Here is a 12,522-nt window from a genome sequence, read left to right on the forward strand (position 1 = left end):
TCCCAAGATGCAACTGTGTGCGTGTTATATTTAGGCTGTTTTAATGGTAGCTTTAGAAATATTTAAAAGCAGGTGAGCTTTTACACCCAAACAAAGATGGCCGGCAACGCTTACCCTAATTAAAAGCAGAAGCGTTGTGGAAAATCCCAGCCGTACTCTTTCTAGACACAGTGCCTTATGCTACAGTGGGAAAAAGGTCTCTCTGGCCAGCTGGGCACTGCTCAGTTGGAGAAGTTGGCCCTGATGTTGGGGGCCACCCTGCCGTGTGGCAAACCGGAGACAAAGTAAATCTGGGGTCTCGCAGCCCCCGCCAGCTTATGAGGACACCGCGAAGTGTGCTGTCCACCCCCCGATACCTCCATCAAATAACAGCTTTTAAAAGGAGGCAAGAAATCATAGGAAGCTAATGTAGCTGTTTGGAGTCTGGGAAGCAGGAAAGCATTGGGGCACTTCCAGTCGCACGGTGTGAGCATGCTGCCCCGACACCGTCTGTGAGCTCCTGCCGGCATCAGGGCCAGGAAAACAGGGGAAAATAATGTCCCAGGCTGCAACCTGCAAATCCAGGGGAAGCGCGCCGTGAGTGGTTCTGTAGGCAGGGGGCAAAATTAGGGTCCTCCGGGTGCTTTCTTGTGGCCACCTTGGTGCAGGTGCCTGCCAGGCTTGCAGTGCCATCGTGCCCCCACTGCCCAGGGAGCTCCCTTGGTTCCCGGGATGCAGCTCCCGAAAGGAGAGACACGCACTGCCTTTGGAGACACGTGGCATCGGGCAGAGAAGGAGGACTCCAAAGAAAATAACGATGTCTACTTACGAACCCCGTCTTCCCCCGCTCACTGAAGTAGAAGAGGGAGAAGCACAACTCCCACACTATCATCTGTTGCTATTAGAGCTTTAGCAGCAGTAAAGTTACCTCTCAAAAAAAACAACAACAAAAATACCACACTTGCCTATTCTTTTAGAGAGGAAATGTAGTTTGTATCGTGCATTTTCCCCAGCTCAGCATTATGTTGTCCCAAGTCTTGGCTGGAGAGGGTCTTGCAAGTGTTTAAAGAAAAAGCAAAGACCTGAAAACGTACTGAAGGTGTAAACTCTCTTCTTGTTCCTTTTACAGGTGAAGGCTGCTTCCAAATACGTGGATGTACCCGTAAGCACAATTTAAACAACTTCTGTCATAGTAATTTGCATCATGCTTTGGTTTATGGCATGTGTAGCAACCCACGTTATGCATTAACAGCCAAGATTGAACCATGGGCCTTCACAATTCTAACATTTGAACTGGAAAGAGTATCTCCATGATGTTAATAATGAGCAGTTACCCTCTTACGGAGACCTACGAGGCTGTTTAGGCAGTAATTTGCAGATGGTGTCAAAAAGGTACCATATTTATGCAATTGGCTTGAATCACATTTAAAAAAAAAAAAAAAAAAAAGGGAGCAGTGCATTCTGTTAATTCTTCATTTGGACTTGTACAAATACAGTATAATTTCCAAACAAAAAGGTCCAGACATGTTAGAACTGAGCCAACACACATCTAACACATTAGCTAATCTATTTTATTTTTGTTCTTCTAATTGTTGGTTTATTTTACTCTTTCGGAAAATGACTTTTTTATTACTTTGGGGAAATGGTGATGAGCTAGCAACATGTGTTTGGGAAATTGTTAATGAAAATAATTTTTTTCCATTTTTCTGTAATTGGTATAGGAAAACTGTACATCGCCTCCTCTAATTAGACCTTGATTCATAAGGAAAAGAACCCTTAACACTCTTAGACAGAGCACTTAACTTGCCAGAAATTTACATTTAAATTGAACTGTAATACATGAATATTGGCTGGAGTGAGGGGTTACTGTAACATCTACAGGCAAAAAGATCCTGAGCAATTACAAATGAACAAAAGGGTAGATCTTAATATACCACACCAGTTCCAGTTAGACTGGTCAGTGTAAATCAAGAATAACTCAGTTGGGTTTGATGACCTGCATGTATAATGTATATATGTATATTTAATGTCGATACAATTGCTCTGCATGATCTCACATGACAACATGATAAATTTATCAAGACATCTTGGACCACATTATTTGCATTCGGTGTTTCCATTCTTTTAGCCCAAGATAAACCTTGCCTACAAAATTACCATATTTTGAGCCCAGCAAGGAAATGACAAACTCTTGAGCGCTAAGAGGTCTTGCTTGATTTGGAATATCCCAATGCACAGACTGGCATCCTGATGTCTTGGAGTAATAGAAACAAGATATTGAGAACGTTAGGAAGAGAGACTCAGAATTCAGTTCTGGCCCTAGAAAATGCTGACATCTTTCCATTGAAATTCCTGTTTCTTTGAGTGCATCTTAAATACTTAGTCATCAGGAATTTAAGCACACAACAGTATAATTAACACTAATAATTAAATTAATAATTATTAACATTTATCTGTGGGAAAAGCGTGGCCTTTGAGGCATCTGCCTTCCTGGAAAATAAAGCATCTCCAGGGAAGTGGTCTCAGCAAGATGCTATATAACCCTTTCGAGCTTTCCAAAAGCATTGTACCTGGGACACCCTTGGGAGGTCCATAGCAGGAGAAGAGGGTCTGCTCCCATCCTCGGAGCCAGCCACGTGCTCCGGTTCTTTGTGTAAAACAGAGCAGGAATCATTCATCTGGGTTATTTTTCAGTTGTTTCCCCACCTCCCCCAGAAACAAAGCCACGTTACAACGGCTTCCTCGGCAGCCTCGGCATTTTTAATGGTCAGTCACCAGCTCCACTCAGCTCCCAGACCTTTGTGGGAGGCCACCCCACGGTCCGTGAGCCACTGCCTTTCTGGGGGAAGGAGAAAGAAAAACCTGTTTGACTAGGGGACAGAGGGGAAATCCTGGTGTTGAACAGAAAACCATTGGTTAAATCTAATTCCGCAAACCCCGTTGCAATCGTCTGGGTACAAACCAATCCATTTAATGCCACCTTGAAATGGGCACGATCGGCATACTGAAAATTGCTTGAAACTGTAACACTTGACTACTGCCACATTTGTGTTGTCCTCATTGTTTTTCAAATTAATACCTTGTCATTGTTGCAGTAGGTGTTAAGAAATGTTACTGGCTTCCCAAGGGCCAAGCACTGGCCCTTTGCTTGATAATTGTTTGCTTTGTATTAAAAAACTCCCTTCCTACTGCTTTCCAAACTGTCCTCATTTTCACCCTGGAAATTACACAGATGTGTTAACTAACTTCAATTTACAGCGGCTGACAATCGTATCTTGCAGAGAAATGATACTCTGTGATCTGAGGTAAATCACAGTAATGGAAACTAATGACACTAGTTATTAACAAACTTGCAATGTGCCATGGAAATTTAAGATTGTGTGGCAGCTCTTGTAATGACTCGCGTTACAGTATTTTAATGGGTTTCCTTTGAGGTAAGTTTGATTCCAATATATCAAGCAATGTGAACCTAAACAGGAATTTTATTTTTTTTAAAAAAAAAAAAAAAGTATTTTCCCATCCACCTGCTTCAGTTCCCATTTTCTTTAAAGAAATGCTGTTATCCCCAAAATCTTGCACACTTGTAGGTTACTGTTTAAAATTGGTTCAATTCTGCAGAGAGCTGTGGAGAGGTGACAGCACAGGCAGGATCCCTGCACGTTAGCAGAGGCTTAAACATTCCCGTAGATGTACACTCCCTGACTTACCGTTTACTCAATTTATTCTCAAGAGCAGCACTAAATGTGAGCTAAAGTCAGGGGTCTGAACAGAAAAAGAAAGGCAATTTTAGGATGCCTCCTGCAATGCCAGCTGCTTACCGCACGCATCCTCACAGCGTAGAAGAATCACCAGGAGCCCAGCTCTGGCTGTTAGCTTTCTACCTTCAGAAACCAGAGGGCTTGCAGAGAGAAGATGACCCAAGAAAACAACAAACCCCCAGCCCGGCTTGCTGGTTCACTCACTAGGTCAATGGCACCAAAGGTAGCAAGGCACCTTCCTGGTGCCAGTACGTGGAGGAAGAGCTTTATACCTCTGACTGGCTTTGCTGTAGGCAAAAGAAGAGAAGAGCAAGTGTCTTTGCTTGATCGTGTGCCGCACGCAGTATTTTGGTGGGCACAGGGCACAAAGCCGTGGGACTCGGTGTCCATCAGGTAAGGAAAGGGCGAACTGCAGGAGGAGAGCAGGAGATGGAGGAGAAGGAAAAGCAATGACGAGGCTACACAGTGGAGCTGCCTCCTGTGCCGCAATTCATGGGTTTTTTTCTCTCTTTCTTCTTCTCTCCTCCATGCAGAAGCCGGGGATGGATGTTGCTGATGCCTATGTGACATTTGTCCGCCACTCTCAGGATGTCCTGCGTGATAAGGTCAATGAGGAGATGTATATAGAAAGGTTATTTGATGTAAGTAAATGCCTTCTCCTCCTTGGACACCAAGCAGGAGAGACCCAAAATGTGACAAAATAAGACAGGAGGATAAGTCACATTTTGAGAAAATTTATTGGTTATAGCTTTAAAAAATAAATAAATCTTTCCTTTCTTTCTGACTAAGGCTCGTATCTGCTCTCTGCCTGCTTTAAATCTCTACTCTAGTCTACTGTGTCTTGGTCTGTCTGTGCGTGGATTTTAAGGGAACAGCATCTTCTAAGAGACCCCTTTTACTATGTTTAAGCTTGTGGAAAATCTCTCTGTAACAGAACATCTTAGTCATTGTTCTCACCATGAAAATTTAAGCCGGGTTTTTGGCAGATGCGTTTGCTAAGGGCCATCTCTTCTGCACGTTTTGCAGTGTGTTACATTGACAAGCACTCCAAAACTGGCAGCGAATTAGGCATATTAAATTTTAATTTTAATTTTGAAAGCTAACCCAAACAAAGCTGATTAGGAATGGACTTTCATATTTCAGGAGGACCATGTTTGTGGTGTCTGACACCAAAGGTAAAGTCAAGACGTGGTCTCCTTGATGACGATGGCATGGTAGGAACTGACCCAGATGTTCAGAGCTACTTTTCTGTTGCACAAGATAAATTCATTGGACTGTAAGAGAACAGTGACCTGTGATGCCCGTTTGTTTTGGATTTGGATGCATGTTAACCGGTATCTCTGTTTCTGTTGCTCGTGTTGCGTTACAGCCTTTCTGTCCTCGTAGCTGTTCTATAGTGAAGGTTTTCTGTTGATGGCCAGCCTGTAGCATTAGTGTTTCAGCCTTCTTTAGGGTATTTGTCCATATATCGATTTCTGTTTGAAGCAGCTTCTGTTCCTACTTTTCCTTCTTTTCATCTCTTAGCAGTGCCATTTCTCAGTCTCCCGGCTCTGGAACTGTAACAACCTTCCTTGCTTTCTTTACTCGCTCCTTTGCTTCCTCAGTGTGCAGGGAAAGCTGCTTTTTTTCCCAACCAACCTCCTCCCTCACTCGATAACCTCTCTTTCTGCGCATTACCTGTCCCTTAGAAACCTCTTCCTCCTTTACAACTCCTGCTCTTTCTTTCCCCCGTACTTTATCGGATTAAAATGGAACTTATCTCTCATGTCAAATGTTTTATCACATTATATCAAGTGGCATGAATTAGAGTCAAATAATCTTACTGTGTACATCTACTAGCATGACCCATATCCACTGAGAATGCCTCATTCATGCACGGAGCACAGCAGTGCCTCCTCTGGGCGCCGCGCGTGCTCGCTCCGGGGAGAGTTTGCAACGCAGAGCACCAGACGCAAATCACCCATCAAGCAGGCATGGGGAGAAAAAACAAAACATAAAACAAAAGACTGTCGCTTCCATCTGCAGCGGGCCTGCGAGTGCATTGCTCGTTTGTGTTGAAATTTATTCCATGAGCAGTTAGATTTCCAGAGCTCATCTGGACTGTTCTTTTCAATGCCCACACTGCCTTTTCCCTCATCCTTTCCCTATGATTCACAGTTGGTCTGTTTGTACCCTTTGGGCCATTATTTCCAATTTTCAAAAGGCTGTAATTAGCACAAATATTGATTTTGGTTTGATCCACTCATACTTAGTTTCACCAAGCTATATTTTAAACAAATTAGCAGTTGACTGAAAAAAAGAGCAGCTACCTTGGTGGAAGGCAAAAAGTGCAAAACCTTTCTTTCCCTCCCTGCTTTCCTCAAGTCTCCTTGGTCAATGTGGAGTAAAATAATCAGGAGTAGGGTTTTTACATTGCATTGCCTGTTTTGACCCACGCTGGCTGCAGGTGGGAGCCGCAGCGTGTGGGAGCTGTTCCTGTTCCCATTCCTGTTCCCATTCCTGTTCCCATTCCTGTTCCCATTCCTGTTCCCATTCCTGTTCCTGTTCGTTCCCATTCCCCATGCCGGCAGGATGGTTTTGGGACCCAGTGCTGCTGGCACCTTCACACATGTTCCATGTACGTGAGTGTGCGCCTGCGAGCGGGGCGAGCTGCGGACCCCTTGGTTCACAAGGGGGAGGGGGAGGGGATACGCTGAGCCCGAGCCACCCAAAAACTGGAATTCTCTTTCAAGCGGTTGTGTATTGTCTTTGCCAGGGTGCAGCTGAAGAAGCTGATTGCGCCTGAGGTCAGCTCCTAGCACGGCTGAGGTGCTGCCAGTGGGGCAGCAGCAGGGTTTATGAGTACATGGGGGTCACCTGGGTGCAGACCCCATTTAAATCAGTGCTGTGTTCACCTACGTTTCGGTAAGGATGGGAGCAAATGCTTAACTCTGTTGTCCTGAGCTCAGCCACAGCCCTTTGCTGCCCTCACCTAATGCAGCAAAGCAGCGTGGCCACGGGGTCTTTAAGCTTCTTTGGTCTCTGCACCTGTGCTCGTATTTTCCAAGGACATTTTTAGGTGCTAGCTACCTTTTTAATAGGAAAGAGAGGAGGAATAATCAAAAATGGTATTTGTGATGCCGAGTTAGACTTGGACCTGATTTTGTTCTCGCTTCCCCCAGCACAACAGAGGAGCAATCCTCTTAGCTGCAGAGATTCTCCAGGCAATGAGATTATTAACACTTTCAAGGCCAGCTCCTCTGCTGGCTTAGTGTGGCGATGCTGGCTTGCTGCAGCCAAAAGCTTAGTCCAGTTTTAGGATATTGTCCGGTAATACGTGCAGCAGTGGCAGGTAAACAGCTTAAACCTGCCGGCAGGCAGTTCCTCTGCTCTCAGCGGGATTGTGATAGAAACTCCCGCAATATAGGGCTAAATCTCCCGTCTGTGCAGCCGTGAGTGATGCAGGAGAGAGGCACACAGTGCAAGGTTGCCTGTTGCATGTTCCATGAGGTTTGCAGCTCCTGGGCTGTTCCTAATCCTAATTCCTTGTTTCCCCATAGTCCTGCCCAGCATTCCCATTCATTTCCTTTTTGTTTCCTCCCAGGAGCAGAGGCTGCAGAGTGTGTTAGGCCATCTCCCAACAGAAGCTGTGTTAATTTGTCTTTTTTTTGCATTTACCATGATTTCTTAGCTCAGAAACCACCCCTCTTCCCTTGCATTGCGTGTCCTGCTCACACCTCCAGAACAGGGCTATGCTTTTTGGGAGATACGGGTGTTTGTGGAAGATTATTGTAGTATTTCTGTGTGGTCTGTGTGTTAATCCTCTTAATTCTGATAATTAGTCACAGGTTTCCACCGCTCCACCCCACCCCAAAATAGATTCATCTTAATTTTAAAAATCTGTATTCTTGGGATCACTGAGCGAACAGATTGATTGTGGAGTTCTGCTGGTAATCAAAACCTAACTAGCTTTTTGGCAGTGCTGTTTACTGCAGAGTAACATGACTTATTTACTTGGCCTGGCTCACTGATTTGGTAACATTTAAAGCTAAAACACTGTAATAAGGCCCGTTGGTAGAGAGCAGTGGTGATAGAAGAGTTTCAGAATGGCATGGGAGCATCCACTCCCTGTGCTCCTGCGTGTGGCAGAGTGCTTTGGGATTTGAACAGCTGTGATGCTTTGCACACAAGGCAGAAGGATCGCAAACTCTGTGTAGTGCCTGGTAGAAAGTAAGGTTTTATCACTTTTTGGCCAGAAAGTGGGCAGAATTGACATGTGGAATGTGACTGTTTATAGGGATGATGAGGCAGGGGCAGGCGGGTGTATCTTAAACATGGGAAAATATCTTCAGACTGATCCCGAGTCTTCAGACCAATCCTGCAAAATTCAGGTCCCCCGTGGCTTGGGACACATAGGATCAGAGTTTATACATCCGCAATTTTGTCTGAAGGCAGTGGGAGTTTTACTTGTGAGGGTTGTGCCCCTCAGTGGAAGTTATTTATACATGTGTGTACGTGTGTATATCTTCACGCACACCCTTAGATACTTGCAGTATAGGTTTCAACCCGTCAGAATGTATGCGATCCAGAAAGCCTATGATTGACTAGTAGGTAGTGTGAATGCCAACCTTTCTTCCTCATAAATTGGTAAACACTAATGTAAAACATAGCGAGAATGTTTCCTCCCCAGCCACAGGCGAGTAGCACGTACACAAAAGGCCACTGAACGTCAAGTGAGCTCCTCGAGATCCTGCGAATTCCAGCATCCTGATGCAGTCCCTAAATAGCGCAGATGGCATTTTTCTCTCTGATGATTAATTCAATATCTTACTGAAAAAAAAACAAAAACATGCTTTTGATATGAGAGATCAAAACACCAAGAGAAGCTCCTAAGATTGCTAGGACCTAAAAAAAAATTAATTTATTTTTTTCCTCCTTGTACTTCTTGAAGACACCAGCCTGAGTAGAAGATAAGGATTAAACCAGATGTGCTTAGTGCTAGTTCATCTGCTTAAATCTAGCAGTCTCTGAGATCAGTGATTAAAAAGCCATCTCCAACTTTGATGAAATCCACTGCGATGGTAATACTGTGTCTCTGATCGCTTTCTTATGGGCCTCATGTCTGCCTAAACCGGACATAGAAAACATTTCACTGGAGATGATACATGGATTATATGGGTCAATTATACACTTAATCTGCCTTCTGGGGATTAAACGTGCATAGATTGACCCTGCGTATTTGGCTTGTCCTTGGCAGTTATCAGATCAGGAAGGTTGCCTTTACCAAAAGGTCTGGTAAGAACTTAATCACGCAGTGATACAGCCCGCAGAGGTGGCAGCAGCCGTGGCGAGTTTTGCAGAAGGCAGTTTTACCACTTCACTGTCGCTGTGTACGTTCGGCTTCCTCAAAGCTCGATGTCACAGCTGGGATACCAGGCGGGGTATCTTCTCCTGAAATGAGAAAGCGAGCCCGTTCACCTCTGCCGGACGGCAGTGGTGGACTTTTGTCTTGATGGCAGGGTGGGCTCGGCAGGGCGCAGCAGGGAGGGCGATGGGGAGGCTGGGGGGTTGCTGTGCCCTGTGCTGTCCTCAGCGCAGAGGGACATTCACTCCAGGTCCTCTCCCAGCAGCAAGGGAGAAGCCATGGCTCGGCCGTTAGAGGAGCCAGCATCTCCTTCCCACCATCCTCAGCAGGCACAAGCCCTCAGCTGGGGCTCTAGTGCCGGGTCCCATCCCTCCAGCTCGGTTCAGGTGGGTTTTTAGGAAGCCCAAGCAATATCCCAAGGCTGATGTTGCAGCTGGTGGATTTTTGTTTCCTGTCCCCAGCAGGAGTGCTGGGCCCAAGGACACGGCTCAGGACTGTCCTCCTATTTCCAAAAGTGGCTGCCCTTACTGGTAACTGACTTCTCAGTATCAGAGATCTTGAGTAATAAGGACGCAGGGCACCGTGTGAGTCTCATACACAGCAAAATCCTTCTACAAATTTCCAGGAACCTGACTGAGTGCTTCTTGCTGGTTTACTGGAGGGTCTACGGGCAGCTCAGCGTATGTTTCAGTACCTACTGATTTGGAGCCTGATCTCACACCTGCGTATATGGAAAAATTACAAAACGCAGATTGACAGCTAGATCAGTTAATTCAGCAAGTCCTCTGCAGATGCTTAGGCATTAGGTTATTTTTAAAAGCAAAGCTTTCACCTTCAGCGGGGTTACCCACTTGAATTTTGGCAGCTCCTTCAAGGCATGCTTGCAGGATCACGGCATTTCTTGCTAGAGCGTAAGCCTTGCACGGCACAACTAAATGCCAAAAGAGAATCCTCCTCACCCTCCCTTCTCTTTCCCCTCCTTGAACCCAAAAGCCTGGTCGTGAGTCAGTGGAGCTACTCACTGTGAGTTAGAATTACTCACAGGAGGACGGGTTGCAGGATCAGGGGAAGAACGGATATCAGGCTGCGCGCCGGGCCCCCATCTAATATCTGCTTGCAGCCGCACTCACCACTTTCTCTTAGACAGACAACAACCTGTTTCCCTCCTACGCAGCTAGACTGCTCATTAGGGCACTAACTCTCTCCCACTCCCATCCTGATATGGCCTCCACTGAGCTATTTCTTCTGCGTTGTTTTTTGCTTCCCTCCCCCCCCCCCCCTTCCTGAGTGAGTTGTGAAATGAAGACAATTAGGCAGCCTGAGCTCCAGGAGGTGCAGCTCGCTTTTTTCCTCCCCGTGCATCTTTGGAGGAGCCGGAGCAGTGCAGCTTTTGCTGCAGAGGCTGCCGCAGCCTTCGGCTGGCTTGGCAGGACCCGGACCCGCACCTGCAGTCAGTCCCGCTGCAGGGGCCTTTGCTGGGAAAAAAAAAAAAATAAAGAAATTGTGATCGCAGTTGTCCGTATATCTTCTAGGAAGGGACACATCCTATTTGTCCTGAGGGGGTGCAGCGTGCACTGTCCTTCTGCAGCCTCTTGTCCTTCCCCGGGCCCTCTCGGAGGCACACGGGAGCGGGGCGTAGCGCTCGGACCAGCCCCCGTGCTTTTACACGCCGTACGTGAGCTTCACACGGCGGCAAGCATGCACTGGCGCGTGGCCTCCCGCCTCTCCCGCGGTCCCCTTAGCAAGGCTTCTTTCCTGAAGTGCTCATTTAAGTAGACTCCATTTAATTTATTTTAGGGAAAGTCTTAATAAAATAAGTCCTAGATCTGTCACTGGATTTTACATGCTCGTAAGGGGTTTTTTCCCCTCCTAAATGTCTTTATCGGAACAGCTTTTCATGTTCCAGTAGACATTTGGTTGAAGACAGTTAATTTGTTTTCTTTTCCAGAGGAGATTTTCCATTAATCATTCTAAGAAGGCAGACTGATTGCTCCGTTACGTTAAGGTCAGCATAGGCTTGCTAACATCATCCGCACAGTGCTTTTGAGCGTCGGAGATTTTTGGTTTAGGGCCGGCACTGAGTGAAAGATCATTTGTTTCCTGGTAGACGTGAGTGGCCGGGGTGGGTGCTGGGGGAGAGGTGCCATCGCGCCGTACTGCAGGCACCAAGGCATCCTCGATGCAGGGAGCGCCTTCCTCGGAGCAGCCTCTCTGCTCCCTGACTGGGAGCTGTCTGTGCACATTTGTAACTGCGTACGAGTTACGCGGCGCGCTCTGAAGCTGCCTTCCAGCTTCGTTGAAGAGCCTTTAGCTAATTGGAGCTCCAGTCTTGTGGGTCGTCAGGAAGGAGAGCCTGAAGGTGCTGGTGTTCCCCGTGATCCCCAGCCCACGGGGCTGCCAGCTGAGCCTGGGGGTGCGAGGAGCGTGGGAAGGGCCGGGATGTCCCGGGGCATGCAGATGTGCGGGTGACCCCCCAGCCTGCCGGGGCACGGCTGCCGTGGGGCCAAGCCCCCCGCTGCCAGGGGCTTTGCTTCCTCCCTCCAGGCTGCGCAAAGGGCCTTTGCCCAAAGGAACCCACGGTGCGCACAGGGGTGAGCCAACGGCCCCTGCGCGGACAATGATGAATTGTCTGATTTCCAGCAGCGCCTTCAATCCCTCTTTTCCTTTACTTCCCCTGCAATGCAGCCCCACACAATCGCGGCCGTTGCCCGCGCCAGCCAGCAGTGCATGTGAGATTAGCTGTCCCAGGTCACTTCATTTCTCTTGATCTGCGGCTCTTTCCTTTCCCAGTGCTCCTTTAAACCTCGCCCTGGATGTATGATATCAGCATTCAAAAATGCTTAGCAGGACTCGGGCAGGCAGTGCCTTGCCTCCAATGTGTAACCCCAGGAGTGATGCCGGGGAGCTGCTCCCTCCTGTGCTCAGGACCAAGATACCCGGGCAGCCTCTAGCCGTTTTTTTGGAATTTGCAGGCTATAAAAGAGCCAGCTAAGGTTTATGGAGTCCCGCTTCATGACAGCTTTCCATTCAATCTGGTAACAAGTGTAACTAAAGCATTCCATAGCATGCATTACTGTATTGCATCTTATTGAGCAACTTTGCATCCAGTTATACCATCGCTGCCTTGCACTAACAGGGCCCTGGAACTAGGACAGGAAAATAGCAGCACATTGTGTGGATATTGTGCTTTACTAAGCTGCTTTATATAGAAACTCAGATTTTAACATGTCAACTTCATTTCTTTTTTGAAAACTGGAAATAAGCAGAGAATATTTTATAGGTTAAAAAAAAGTATTTGAGAACAAGCATCCATACAGAAGTGGTTTTGTGTGTGTGTGCCTTTATATGTTTTTATGCAGAAGCTCTTTCATTTAGGAAAACTGACGTCTGCAAAATCCTGCAGAGCAGCAGGGTTTTTTGGGTTTTATTTGACAGTTCACA

General features: G+C 46.7%; 1 protein-coding gene across 24 annotated transcripts in view; it reads left to right on the forward strand.

The window, feature by feature from the left end:
* CADPS (calcium dependent secretion activator) overlaps nt 1-12,522 on the forward strand; it is a 220,803-nt gene that overhangs the window by 194,043 nt on the left and 14,238 nt on the right. For all 24 annotated transcript variants that reach the window (XM_040589456.1, XM_040589459.1, XM_040589457.1 and 21 more), the window contains 2 exons: nt 1,109-1,141; nt 4,271-4,378. In XM_040589456.1, coding sequence (XP_040445390.1) covers nt 1,109-1,141; nt 4,271-4,378 — 141 coding nt within the window. The remainder of the gene's footprint in view (nt 1-1,108; nt 1,142-4,270; nt 4,379-12,522) is intronic.

This window comes from Falco naumanni, chromosome 4 (assembly GCF_017639655.2).
Source record: "Falco naumanni isolate bFalNau1 chromosome 4, bFalNau1.pat, whole genome shotgun sequence".
Taxonomy (NCBI): domain Eukaryota; kingdom Metazoa; phylum Chordata; class Aves; order Falconiformes; family Falconidae; genus Falco; species Falco naumanni.